At 40.4% G+C, this 14,124-nt stretch overlaps 2 protein-coding genes across 4 annotated transcripts; one reads left to right on the plus strand and one right to left on the minus strand.

Moving 5' to 3' along the window:
• Positions 1-353: 353 nt before the first annotated feature.
• Positions 354-3,077, plus strand: LOC100846408 (bidirectional sugar transporter SWEET2a). Its single transcript, XM_003569118.4, has 7 exons — positions 354-692; positions 919-955; positions 1,055-1,271; positions 1,377-1,535; positions 1,792-1,911; positions 2,016-2,148; positions 2,666-3,077. The coding sequence occupies exons 1-6, from the start codon at positions 623-625 to the stop codon at positions 2,127-2,129; spliced, it is 717 nt and encodes a 238-aa protein (XP_003569166.1). The 5' UTR covers positions 354-622; the 3' UTR covers positions 2,130-2,148; positions 2,666-3,077.
• Positions 3,078-3,087: 10 nt separating this feature from the next.
• LOC100846714 (protein kinase and PP2C-like domain-containing protein) lies at positions 3,088-13,546 on the minus strand. Of its 3 annotated transcripts, none has more exons than XM_003569120.4 (12): positions 13,228-13,546; positions 12,993-13,110; positions 12,040-12,206; positions 11,146-11,213; positions 10,804-11,027; positions 9,671-9,722; positions 8,414-8,948; positions 8,271-8,340; positions 7,977-8,196; positions 7,794-7,898; positions 4,724-4,819; positions 3,088-3,556 (listed from the first exon to the last, which is right to left on the minus strand). In XM_003569120.4, the coding sequence occupies exons 1-12, from the start codon at positions 13,352-13,354 to the stop codon at positions 3,362-3,364; spliced, it is 1,977 nt and encodes a 658-aa protein (XP_003569168.2). In that variant the 5' UTR covers positions 13,355-13,546; the 3' UTR covers positions 3,088-3,361. The 3 variants fall into 3 exon arrangements, with proteins under 3 accessions (XP_003569168.2, XP_024314660.1, XP_014754798.1); XM_024458892.1 differs by having other exon boundaries at positions 12,989-13,110; positions 13,228-13,238; XM_014899312.2 differs by lacking the exons at positions 12,993-13,110; positions 13,228-13,546 and having other exon boundaries at positions 11,146-11,311; positions 12,040-12,175.
• Positions 13,547-14,124: the final 578 nt, after the last annotated feature.

Here is a 14,124-nt window from a genome sequence, read left to right on the forward strand (position 1 = left end):
TTTGATTTTACACAGAATCCTATTCCTGGGATCTGGTCAGTTCCTATTTTCCTATTCTTGCATTCCAAAACAGAGCCCCCGACAAATTGCGCAGTCAAAGAACGGAAATTGCCAGCGAATTAATACAGTTTCCATCTAAACTCAGGGGAGTGGGGTATGGAAAGTGCAGGAACTATGTCGAGACCCCCTGCGGTGCCGTGGCATGGACCAGACCGGGCCCGTCCGACCCGCTCCCAGTCCCAGCAACATCAATAGTTCAACACGTACCGTCGTCGTGAACTCCGCGACCGGCCCCGGTCGAATCAAATCTGAGGATATCCATTCCACTTTCCACGTGCTTATTTTTCTTTTGAAGGGAGGCCGTGATAAGTAGCAAGTTGAAAAAGGAAACTGTCCGTCCAGCTCTTTCCCGGTTGGAGGTGGAGCCGGCGAGCTGCGTTGCCGCGGCAGGTACATCCACCGGCCTGAAAGAAAGAAAGAAATAACCCACGCTTCGAATTATAGAGCTGTACTGCTGCTGTGCCCGGCCGGCTGAGAAGGAGCCGGGGGATCGATCTTTGGAGGTTGGGGGCCGGGAGCAACTGCGAGGAATCAGGGACCGGGATCTCTCTTCCCTGCATTGATGGCTTCCCTGGGCTTGCCCGGAGTCTCCTCCTACCACGACCTCTGCTGCTATGGGGCAGGAATCGTAGGTCAGCACGTGCCGCCTGATTCCCCATTCTCTGCTTTCTTTTTGCCCGGCTGTTCTTCCGGAGAGTTCTTGCTCTTGGCTTCTTCCTTGTTCCATCTTGATTTTTGGATACCAGGTAGTAGAATCGTCAGGGAGGCTAGTGGGTTTTGTTGCGACCTGATGGATAGATGGATTTATTTTGAGTAGTCTCTCAGCTTCGTTTTCTTTGTTTTTGCGATCCGTTGCAGGGAACATCTTTGCCTTTGTGCTCTTCATCTCCCCGCTGTAAGCCCTCTCCCAATTTCAATCCCCCCCTCTTTTCTGGAATTGACCCTTCAAAAAAAAGCCAAGGAATCCGGTCGGATGATACCTTGTTTCTTCCAGGCCGACATTCAAGAGGATCGTCCGGAATGGGTCGACGGAGCAGTTCTCGGCCATGCCGTATCTATACTCGCTCCTCAACTGCCTGGTCTGCATGTGGTACGCGCTCCCCTTCGTCTCCTACGGCGTCGTCCTCGTCGCCACCGTCAACACAATCGGCGCCGCCTTCCAGCTCGCCTACACCGCCATTTTCATCGCCTTCGCTGACGGCAAGAAGAGGGTGAGCAGCACCCCACCATTTCCCTTAAGCTGGATTGATTATGCCTGTCTGTATCAGAACACATTTGTTTTGCCTACCTCTGTAACTGGTTGTTTCTTGCTGCAGCTGAAGGTGTCCGTGCTGCTGGCCGGCGTGTTCTGCCTCTTTGGCCTCATTATGTATGTTAGTATGGCCCTGTTTGATCACAAACCGCGGCAAACCTTCGTCGGTTATCTCAGCGTCGTGTCCCTCATCTGCATGTTCGCGTCCCCTTTGTCGATCATTGTGAGTCCCTGCACTACTCTCTTTTTTTTCTCCCATTCTGGTTTTAGAAGCAGTCCTGCTAAATTTGTGTATTTTGTTATTTTCGTAGTTCACCGGCCCTCAAAAAGGAAAAACTCATGTTTCATATTTCAAAGTCAAATCTCGTGTATAATTGGTAGTGGGCATTATGCGTTTAGTGTTGATCTGACCATGTTCCTTGAAACCTGTAGTTTGTAGTAGTATAATGGTAATGATCCCTGTTTTTTGTGTTGGACAGAAATTGGTGATCAAGACAAAGAGCGTGGAGTACATGCCATTCTATTTGTCACTAGCGATGTCTTTGATGAGTGCGTCGTTTTTCGCTTACGGGGTGTTGCTACATGATTTCTTCATATATGTAAGTTCTAGTTTTCTATTGCTGATCATAGCTTTTGCTTGGAAGGATGTCTAACATCATGTATGTTCCTGTTTGGTGCATCCTTGTTGGTTTGCCAATTTCAGATTCCCAATGGGATAGGCACTATATTAGGCGTCATACAATTATTGTTATATGCCTACTTCAGAAAAGGATCGAAGGAGGAAGCCAGGCGGCCATTGCTAGTCACGCATACATGAGCAGCATGCAAGACAGAAGGTTCAAATTAAGTCAGCTATTTTTACTGTTATTATGAGGCTTACCTGTTTTTGTTTCTCCATCGTCATGGTTGTCTCTCTGTCACATGTCTAAATCGCTATTTTAGTGGTTTGTATAAACTTTTGGTGTCTGGTTTCAAATGTGTGTCAAACAAATGGGGAGGGTAATCGCGGATGGACAGCTCCAGCTCTGTTGCCAGCTGCCAGAACATTGTCGTAGGCTTTCTAGACTTGTCTAATTGTTATTAACAAGAGTAGGCCTAAAGTTCATAAGTGAAGGAAGACTAAGAAGAGTTAACTTCTTGTGCCAACAAATTACGTTTTTTCGACTTATAATCTTCCGGTCAATGATGGGAATAGTAACGTTCCTTGGTATCACTTTCTTGCGACAGGATGATGTCGAAGCACGCCTCACACGTTTTGTTTTGTTTTGTTTTTTCAGCAACACTACAAAATGGCATCCATCAACAGATATACTCTAGATATTCAATTCTTTTTTTTTCCTTTTGCAATTTCAGATGGATGCTGCTTAGGACATGTACAGTCATGGCTGTAAACCATTCTGCAGCAGTTGAAACAGGAGTTCAGAAAACAAAATTTGACCTGTCTCTGGTGATGAACGATCGGTCCAGAGTCCGTGTCAAAGTTCTCTGAAGGGATTGCCAAGTCTTGTGGTTGTGGTTCTCCAAATTGTTTTGGTTATGTAAAAAACAGTCATAGTTTTGCTGCGTGATTCCTGATGAGCTTATCTTGTGTGAGATCATCCGAGTCATTTCTTTGTTGATAGTATTACGCTATGTACAGATAGCATTAATACCTTATTGTTGTATAGACTTCGTCAATGTTTATGTCGTCTGTACCGTACATTAGATAAGAGTGGCCATCAACATCTCCACGATTATCACGAGGAATATGAAAGTGTGCACACAACATCGAGCTGTCAGCAGAGAAAATCCATTTATTAAATCTGAAAGTAAATAAGTACTGGATGTTCCTTTAACTTGTATGCGTGGCATAAAAATGGGACATAAAATAGCGATACAAAATCTTAAACAGATGACGGCTGCACTCTGAACATCATTTATTATCTCTGCCCCAGCGTGACCAATTGTATGCATCCGGATGGATGTGTGGCTTCTTTCTGTCTCCTGCACTGACGATAGAATTTGAAATGACACGTAGATGGTGGCTTACAGAAAAGGGTTTTTAAGTGGCTAGTATATCCGCTCGGCAGTGGAGACGGGACGAAGGAAGACAACAATGACAGTGATGTTGTCTTTGCTGCCCCGCGCCGCGGCCTCCGTAGCCAGTCTCTTGGAGCACATCCCAGGCTCTTTTACTGTATCCTTGATGATGGACAGGACTTCCTCGTTGCTTACCACATCCCAGAGCCCGTCACTAGCCATCACCTACAGCAGATCCAACCAACTTTTGAGTGCCTCATCTAAGTGCATCTGTTGGAACTTTTCTCAAGCAGCAACACTAGATACTTCTATCAAGGTTCGTGAGTATATTAGGCAATGTCAGAATTTTGTAATTATAGCTCCCTATTCTCCAAAAGACACTATTACCATTGCAATTACATGCAACATTTTTTTAACTTCAAAACATAATATTTTTCATATTAGGATCACCATATCCATGATTTTAAAAGAGCTACTTCAGAAATTATCTATTAGAAATTGATCTTTCTGTCCTTGATACATGATGCTTAAAGGAAAGGTAAACCAGACATGATCTCGAATGGTAATAAAAGAGAGTATAAAAAAAGGTCACCATATCCATGATTTTAAAAGACCTACTTCAGAAATTATCTACTCCTATTAGAAATTGATCTTTCTGTCCTTGATACATGATGCTTAAAGGAAAGGTAAACCAGACATGATCTCAAATGGTAATAAAAAAGAGTATAAAAAAAGGAAAACAAATTGTTACAAGTATATTTATCAAACCATAAGCATGTCCCACGTGATTGGATTAAGCACTAAATTTTGACTTCAGTGTTTTTGGTGTTCTTTCTTATCCAGCTATCACTAATCGTGTCAATCCAGTGAGTTTAAACTAGCATTTAATAACCAATCGTCTTTTGTAAACTAACGAGTTGAATTATATGATTGATAGATACATTGTATCAAGCAAACGTCATACTGGAGACAACAACCGAACTAAACTAGTTGAATTGCATGATTAACACACACGTTGCATTGTATCAACCAAAAGAGCAGCACCGAGACGGCCAGGTCATGCAAACCTACTCTTTACCTATAGAGATTTGATGGTGAGCAGATATTTCTTCATTAAGAAGAAAACAAGAAAAAAATGTTATACCATTTTATTTAAGAGCATGTGACATGTAAATACACTTATATTGTGCAAATTCAACATAAAATATTTTTAAGCATCAATGAATAGTGCATGGGCGAAAGAAATCCATGCTGAAGTAAGAAAATACTCCAGCCTATATAATGAATAAATAGATACCAACAAAGCAATAAGCATGTGATATGATTTTATGCCACACTATTGTAGGATAAGAATCTGAAGGCAGCAGCATAACTACAGCAGATGGAACCAACCAGGAACTCGTCCTCAGCTGACAAATCAGTTTCAATAATCTCCGGCAATGCTGTCACAGCTGGCTTGAGATCGTCATCACCTATTGACCTTGTAACCTGTCAAGAACAGACATTACTTCCTATAAACTACATATATTTCTGCAAAGTTTTCTTCAAAAGTTCTGAAGGATTTATAAGCTTAAGTAGGACAAACAAATGATTTCTTTCAGTAAGTATGCATAAATAGGATAGAGTAACAAAATTAATTTTATGAACTTAGTATCCATATAGCCGCCATTTTGTTCTGTATTCAGGAATCTGTAGAAGAAAGAGGAATATAATAATCTACATCAGGTTAGTCTTCCAATAGATGATCCATGTTGGCCATAAAGATACTAGATCATATAAAACTAATGGAAACAAAAAGATAAGGAATTTAGTTGAAATTGTGTGCATTACCCATTGAACTACACGAGTGACACAGTTTGCAAGAGGTACACAGTTCGAAAAGCTTGGTTGAAGGTTGATTCCTTTTACTAAAAATTATATAAAAGGAAGTTTTCAAGGTACAGGTAGCTCTGTTACGTTACATTTGATTAAAGATTTTATAAGCTGACACAAAGGGGCATTTATATAATTTAATAGGTATCAAATATTTAGCAGGACCATTTTAGAGTAGCATTTAGCAATCATTATATAATCAAAATTCCAGCTCTTCTACTGACATGGACAAATTGCAGGGAATTCCATTCTATGTGTAGAAAAGTGGAAAAGGTATATTTAATGCCGTCAACCATTGGCTCGGGGATACACTACCCCAAAACCTATCTCCCTGACCACCTAGCCCTCTCGACTAAATCAGACAAAATACCTCAAGGAAGTTTTAGCCACATGAATGATACATCATCGTCTTACAAGCCTGTTTAGAGAGGTAATTGTTCGATTGTGTTGCTTCAAAAAAATAATTTAAAGAAGTCTCACTAGTGGGGTTCCAGATATGTGCTATCTCAGCAAAACCACCCTCCAAAACAAGTTCAGCTGGTATTTTAACCAGTTTTGTTGCTTCAGGGGGTTAAGTGGCCGGAAAAATAGGATAGAGGGTAAAGTATACCTAACTCTATATGGTAAATATACATTCTCCTAAAAAGGATGTTTTTGATTCTTATTTTCTTACTATATAAATATGTATATAATTATCTGGCTTTCAGGTACTAAAACCATGTAAAAAAAGGCTATTTAGTATTTACCATATAAAGTATAAACACAAATAGGTGAGATCCTCGGACGTTGACTGTTTACCGTTGAAAGTTGCCTTCAACATAAAATCCAAAAAGGCTAAATCCTTGTAATCCCAACTGCTGTGGGAGCCAGGACATAGAATTTTACTTCAGTAAACTTGTGGGCAACTACAGCTGCATTAAGTAGGACACACATATATATGTGTGTGTGTGAAGTTACTAATCTTATAATAGCATTTGAAATTAACTGGGGCTCCATGGTGCATGGCTCCATGACTTCAAATGCTTAAATTCAAAGCATGTTTGATTCTTCAAAATTTGCAGTCTCTTGCTAGAAAAAAGAGAACCCATTTTTGGACCTGGACTTCGCCCCAAGTCCCTTCTCAATTCTCATTCTTAAACTTCAAAACTGTCTAAAACGAACCCTGAACTTCTGAAACAGTCCAATTCTATCCTATATACAGTACCACGTGTCAATGCGGATAATTCTCACCATCTTATTAATCCAAAGAAAGCATTGGACTACTTTTCTTAAACCAGTCACACATGGTATGTCATGTACTAGTCACGTAACTGCATGACAAGGTGCCAATGGCCCTAGGGCCTGCTCGAGAAGAACCTGGATCCAAGAGGAGCAAGGACACCTTGGCAGCAGCCACACGTCAAGGGCAGGAAGGATTGAAACTGGGGAAATGCCGAAATTGATTGGTTTACCCTCTGCTTTATGATAACGGGTGCATGTTATGAGTTTTATAGACATAGCTAAAATTAGCCACTAAGAAATATCACTCTCAAATTTTAAGTAACTAATCTTATATTCCTCTATGAAGGAATCTAACCTAAAAAATCATAAAGAGATGATAACCCTAAATAAACATTGCCTTGCGCCCTTGCCGCGCTTTCTATTGGGCTGTACCCCCATGACATGACAGCTTTAGTCTCGACAAAAAATAACCATGTAGCTTCAACGGCTAAGCGCCAGAAGTGAGCTCAGAAACACCGATACTTCACTTAGGTTGCGTATACGTACCGGATATGGGATAAGTATCCAATACACTTCGATACGTATCCCCGGAGTATCGGTCGAACAAACAAAATATAAAGATTTATGAAGATGGAACTTGGTGGATATATATAGGACACTTTTTAGAATACATATGGTACATACGGGACACTTTTAGAATACATATGGGCACTTTTAGGATATATATGGGACACTTCATTACGTATACCAACTCCAAGAGGGAGATGTACCAACATGAGGGCTCCATTTTAGGACCATGTTACTATTTTAGAGGAAGCTCGAGCAGGGGGAGAAAATACTAAATGAAAATGCAACTACTGTGGAATGGGTACCTTACCTAATCTAGAATCTCCAATCACTCGCTATGTTGTATAACAATATAACAATTAGTAAAGTAGACATGTCTTCTACTTTGCTGTGTTGTGCTTGTATGCTGAACTTGAACTTCATTTCAACATTTCAGAATTTCAGGTTTATATTGAATTATTATTTATTTGTTTCAAGTACTCAAACTTATCCGCGTATCTGCATTTTGGAAATTTGGTGTATCGCTGTCTTGGTAGTTGAACTCAGTACGCATTTGATGAAATGCGCTCCTTTCTTTAATCATGCTATAACCTGGGTCTTGAAAAACACTAAGCCATACCCCCAAAATGGAGATTGCGTGCATATTTAGATAAGTTCTAATAGTGTTTCTGCAATGCACATATCACAGAAATGTCATATTTATTGTAGAGTGAAACAAAAGATATTTGTTGCTAAATGATAATAGTGGATCAGCCTATGCGCTCAAGTCAGTACTTTCAGACAAACAAAACAAAGTGAGCACCTGAAGTGCAGCTGCACCGACTCTCCATGTATCTATTTGCCATCTGACTTCAGTCCCTTCCTTTATAACACGCTCCCTTTCTTCAGGGCAACTAGCAACATGATCCTATCAGAGCAAAACAGAAAGGACGTTACATTATATGCTAATTTGTTCTACGAGAAAAAGAAAAGAATCGATGCCAACCCTAGTCATGGGATGTGGTTTGCCAGCACGGCTCAGAATTGCTCGGCAATCACCAGCATTTGCTACAAAAAGCTTGTTTCTCACTATCAGTGCTGTCACAGCCGTGCAACCAGGATGCCAGTCTTTCTGGGTTATCCTTTTTGACTTCTGGTGAAGAATCAATTCTTCTCGAAAAGCCATGTCACTCCTTACAAATGCTTCTGCAAGGGCGTCAGTCGGACTGCACAGAACAAGAACTCAGTGGAAATTTTAGAAGAGAAAAATGATATCAGATAGTTTGCATTCAACTGGAACCTTGTAGTGTGAGCAAATTGCCTAAGTAACCCAGGAACTGCTCGGACAGAAAATTCAGCAGCTGCCGCACCTGTAACAATAATGTTTAACATATGATAATGCAAAATTTATTGAAGATCAAAACAGACTTATCAAACAATGACCTCGGTGTCCATCGAAAATGCCAAAGGAATGCACATCTTTTTCTTCAGACATGCATGGAAGCATAAAATGGGTATCCTCCATTGTTTCTCTTCGTCCACATGTTGCAAAAGATCCCCACCTTAAAGTTGGGCGATAAATAGAGATACAGGACTGGCCAAAATAAGCAGACCAAGGATTCACTGTAGAATCTAATTTGTTTTCTTTCTTGGTTAACAGTTCCCCTTGGTTGAACCAGTTTAATGCTTCTTGATAATGGTGTACTTCCGTGTTGCCATTTTGACTCTTGTTCACAAGACGAGATGACGACGGAGAAGAACATGTAACTAAATGCTTCTGTATGACATTCAACTCTTCAATTATTTCTTCAAATGATGGTCTTTGTTCAGGGTCAGGGTCCCAGCACCGCTGAATAAGTGACAAGAAACTTGGTGGAGAGCCAGACTCTGGAAGTGCAAGAGCTGGGCGCAATCCTTGAGAAACAACAGCTGATGTAAGTTGTTGTTCAGTGTAAGTCATTTCAAGAACGGTGTGTGCCTAAAGAAAGATACAGTGAGCTGTCAATTGCAGAGAACATAAATGCCCCATCTTAGCAGTCCAGCCAGTTATGGCGTGGGTCCCTGAACTTGCGTGAGGCGGTCAAGCAAGTCCATGAACATGTGCAATGCATAGGTTGACCCAACTCCTTTACTGTAATAAGTTGTTCATTGCAGATCTGAAAGCAGCCAAGCCTGCTTTTTTTGCCTGCATCATATTCGGACCTTGGGCAAAATGCGACAAAATTTCAGGAAAAAGAAGGGTTACAACTCAGCTTCACCAGGGTTTGTTTTGCAAAATGGGTGGAACAAATTGATCTTCACCTCAATGCGCGTACAACACGCCCAAACTCCATGCCATGCTAAACAGGCCCTACCTACCATACAAGCAAAACTAGCGGCTGGGAAGAACTACGATGAAGTGATGAACCACTTGAACAAGTTACCAGGTGAAAATGTGCAATTTACATGTTCATGGACTTAACAAGTTTGGGGATCTAACATATGATTTACTCTAAACATCTTACGAGTTCTATACTGACTGACATTTGTACATGTTAGATTAGGACAAAATCGTTGCAACCAAATTTTTTAATTTGTAATTTAATAGAATGCCAAAGCAATCATGTGGACAACACAACATTGTTCAAAGCATAACATGTCTTTATGTTTACAGATACCATATGATGTAGACTGCAGCTACTGAACAAGCAAGAAATGCACCTGTGCTTCAGCTCGCAGATCTGTGTAAGGCACCACACCAGTAAGAAGCTCACTGTGAAATGATAAATCGAAAGGAAAATTACGCTGTAAAATTTCAAAAACACGAAATTACAATATATTTTATTATGGAGTATGAACTGCCATGTTTAGTCTAGAAGGTGATAACAAAATTTCAATGGCAAAACACCCTGAGGATTTATGGCAAACCAAAGTGGAAAAGGGTTAAAAATAGGTAGAGAAGTGTGACAACAACCCCTTCCATAGATGGTTATCCAAATAGATCACTTGTGTGCCAAGATACAAAATACTAGGAAGAATAGAAATGTTTTCTCCACTTTTCATCACCCAATTAGACATTTTAATTCCATCACATCTTCTGCGACGTTATTTTCAAACCAATGATTTTTGAGATGTATCTAATTATTAATCTGATTTAGCTTTTTAGTGTTATTTAGTCCCCCCGATCCATATTAATTGTCGCTGATTTAGTACAAAGAACCAATTTTTTCCAAAATTAAAGGGCATGCGTATATAATAAATCCAACAAACCTTAATTGCACATGTGTATAAAATAAATTTAACATCCAAAAATAAAATGACATTTTTTATCATTGACTGATTAGTTCAGGTCATATAATTAAGACTAACATATCACTGTAAGCCGCAGTCAAGATAAAGTCAAATGTGTTCCTACAACCAAAAGAGAATACAGTGCTAGAAATACCATGCTTCAATAATAGTTATTACCCTGGACACTGTGAACACAGCACTAATGACATATGTCAAATAAGTGTCATGCATATGTCAGTATCTAACACATGTTAAACACGATATCTGTCACCTAGTACAAATGTCTGCGCGACATGGACTTATGTGGGATATGTCACTCCCTCCAATATAGATATGACATCTGCACGAATCTACCATCTTTTTAGATGTGGAATTACGGATGAAATGGCTGGTCTTAAATGTGTGTGTGTCCCAGTTGAAGCATTCTGCCATCAGGACTCGTGATATAAATGCCACACCAAGATTTCACATTTTCTCAGGCAAGGTAGTATGTACTGCAACTGTATGACAGAAACAATGAGATAAGGCAATTTGCATTTAATTCCATGAGAGTAATGTCTTACTTTACTGATATTGCAAAGCTATATACGTCTGATTTTTCTGTATGTAAATCCTTTCTCAAAATTTCTGGTGCCATGTAAATTAGCGTCCCAACCATATTCTTTTTATAGAAACCACCAGTGGGCTTGCCAGAAGATTTCCAGTTTTCAACTGAAACACTTTTAATATCCTTCTTGTACATGGCCAAGCCGAAATCTGCTAGATGTGGAAGGAGATCTTTATCTAGCTGTACAAAATTTATTAAAGAAATCAATGCATTAAACAAAGATAGGAAGACCTTATGTGTTCAAAGAATGTAACTCAAGAGTCTGACACATAGATACAAGAAAGATGCAAGGACATACCAAAATATTTGCTGGTTTAATATCTCTGTGTACTATCCCAAGGATTTGTAGGTATTGGAGAGTCTTTGCTGTAACAGTACAGTGAAAAAGAATGTCAAATTGGTACTTCTCGTGTTTTGCAAGGGTGGACATCCAACTCAGATTAGATCCAGCAAGACAATGTTACCTGGTAAGAATAAACAAATTTCAATAATGTATTACTATTTCTGAATTAGAAACGTATCGGTGCTTCCGATAATTAGCATCACTTGTCCATTGACTTTAACTTGAGCTGATTATCATCTCGTATTTCATTTGACAAGAACATCATTTCCATTTCAGCGATTCAGTCCATTCAACATTCCAATGAATCTGTTCACTTCTTTTTTATATTACATGCACTTGTCTTGTTATCAGAACATTATACAAAAATAAATTAGTAGATGATTAAAATTTCAGAGTGATGTCTAAAATTTTCCAGAAGTACCAGAGTCAAAAAGGACTGCAAATGAGGGTATAAGATTCTATTATCTGAACATAAATGCTGCATGTGTGCAACACCAATTTGCTTCATGGAATTTACCCCTTGGATAAAATTAACATGTGCCACTACTAAAAATACTGCGAAGTTAAGAAAAGAGATCCTATGTATGACAATTCCAATCAAGTGAAGGATCCCCCCTGAATTCGTGATCTTTTCGAGCAGATTAAAAAAATGAAGTATGATTATTGATGATGCAAACATTTTAAATGGTTCCTCGTGAAACACTATTCTTGTGTTCTATGATTACAAACCCGAAGATCAAATGCTATTTGCTGAGCCGAGATATACGCTTTTTATTCTAACATCTGAAAGCAGAATACATGCCAAAGGATACAATCCCAAGGAAAGATAGAACTGAAACAAATTGTAACCTAGATAACTGGCAATGGTGACCACTTGCAGGATAGAAGGGCTCCATTCCTGGACATGTATCTTGTCTGCGAGGTTTGGAGGCTCAAAGAATTCAAAGAACATCAGATAGTTTGGAGGGCGTGCATGTGCTGCAATTAGCTTTGCCAACCCTGGATGATCGAGCTCACTGCATATGCATTGAAATCCTCAAATTAATACAAGAAATTAGAAAGCTGCCAATAGTAATTCTTGAAGAGGCGTTGCAACTTCTTCAGGTTCAGGGTATCAGAATCATTTCGGCCAAAAGTTCAATGCAGCAGTAACCACACAAAAAAACACCCCTTTTATTACAGTATATAATGTTGCATGTCCTTACTAAAATGACAGGAGATAACAAGAAAATGAGGTGCATTTGCTATACTGAATACAGAGCACAACTTTCTACTCCCGACGTTGCTAGAGCGTTTTTTGACTTTCTGATTTTAAATTTTTCCCATAAAGTGTGTTTATTGTTATGCCCAAAGCACAATTAAGTGAGTTTGATTACAAATCCAATGGTATCAAGTTCAGATAACATCACCAGCATATTATTGGCTTGATTGTTTGAAGAAAGCATGAATTCGGACAGTCAAAGAAGCCCTACACTTTGCAACGGAGGGAGTACAAAATTAGTTCTGATCCTTCCCGAGAACTACATGCTGCCACACTATTCCACTTGAGTCGGCTCCTAATAAGCGCTCGATTTTGGTTTATTGGTATGCCCAAAGCGCCTAAAGCTAAAGAGCACCACCAGCACACTAGCCCGTCCTCCACATTACTCTAAATCAGACGACACTGGTAAGTTAGTAAAGGCACATAACTACTGAGGCACTGAGCATTGTGCTTCCCTCGAAATCATCGCAAGTATGGGGAATCCGTGACGTAACGAAGCCTGTGTGGCGACTCGCGAGTTAGTGAAAGAGAGATTACCGACCATAGGAGCTGGAGCTGGTAGTGGAACTTGTCGAGGTCGTCGGACGTGGACAGAACGGGCTTCTTGGCCGCGGCGCGCTCGACCCCCAGCCGCGCCTCGTACACCGTGCTCTCCGACCCTGCACGGAACACATCATGTCACATCGTCGTTGCATTTCCCCTCCCCTCGTCACCACACCATCCCGATTCAGAACAACGGAGAGGCGGGGAATGGAAGATGGTGATGTGGCTAATACCTCGCGCGATGGGGGAGAGAAGGGAGAAGGACGCGGCGGGGAGGTGGAGTGGGATGGCGGCGCTGCGGCAGCACCCGCGCACGCAACGGTTGGACTCCTCCGGCGGCACCTCCAGACCCATCGGCATCGCCTCGACCTCGTCTTCGTTGTTGTGTCGCGGAGGGGATCAGTTGAATCTCGGCCGGCGGTGGTCGCTTTGCTCGCCTTGGTGGGTAGGGCGGGCGGAGATCGGAAAGCGGCGTGGCGATGGGAAGGCCAACAAACGGTGGGATTAGAGTTGAAGCCAGTAGATTCGTTGACTTGTTGTGTTTGCTTGACAACGTCATAACGCCGGGTTGGGTTGCCTTTGCTTTGGGATGAAAGCGGCAAGTTGAATTTGCTAAAGCCGAGGCGGTACACTAGTTTTCTTTCTCCCTCCTAATTAATTTCCATTCTCTCTCACTCTTAGTTAATCTCTTTTGCTTTAAATTAAACAACCTGACAACTTTTGTTCTCCTCTATCTCTCTCCTTTTTTATGAACTGTACATTATAAGTACATTATGATATATGACATATGTTTTATCAGATTTTAAGTACCTCATGCATACTATTTGAGAAAAAAAGTAACTTATGTATATGAACTTATGAGACGAGTATATCGTATGGTATATCATATCTATCACCAAATAAATCACAGTATGATCATGCGTGATAATTTGATACCTCTTAGGACATCTTCAACAATGTGATACTTAGGCCATTACTAAGAGGAAAGTGAATATTTTATTTTGCACTAGTAACAACACCTCCAACAGATGGTTACTAAGATCTAGTACTAAGATTGAAAAAAAAATAGATGAATGTGAGGGTGGGACCCACAAAGTAAAGTTTAGTAACAAGAGATCTCTCCAACAAGT

Source organism: Brachypodium distachyon, chromosome 2 (assembly GCF_000005505.3).
Source record: "Brachypodium distachyon strain Bd21 chromosome 2, Brachypodium_distachyon_v3.0, whole genome shotgun sequence".
Taxonomy (NCBI): Eukaryota; Viridiplantae; Streptophyta; class Magnoliopsida; order Poales; family Poaceae; genus Brachypodium; species Brachypodium distachyon.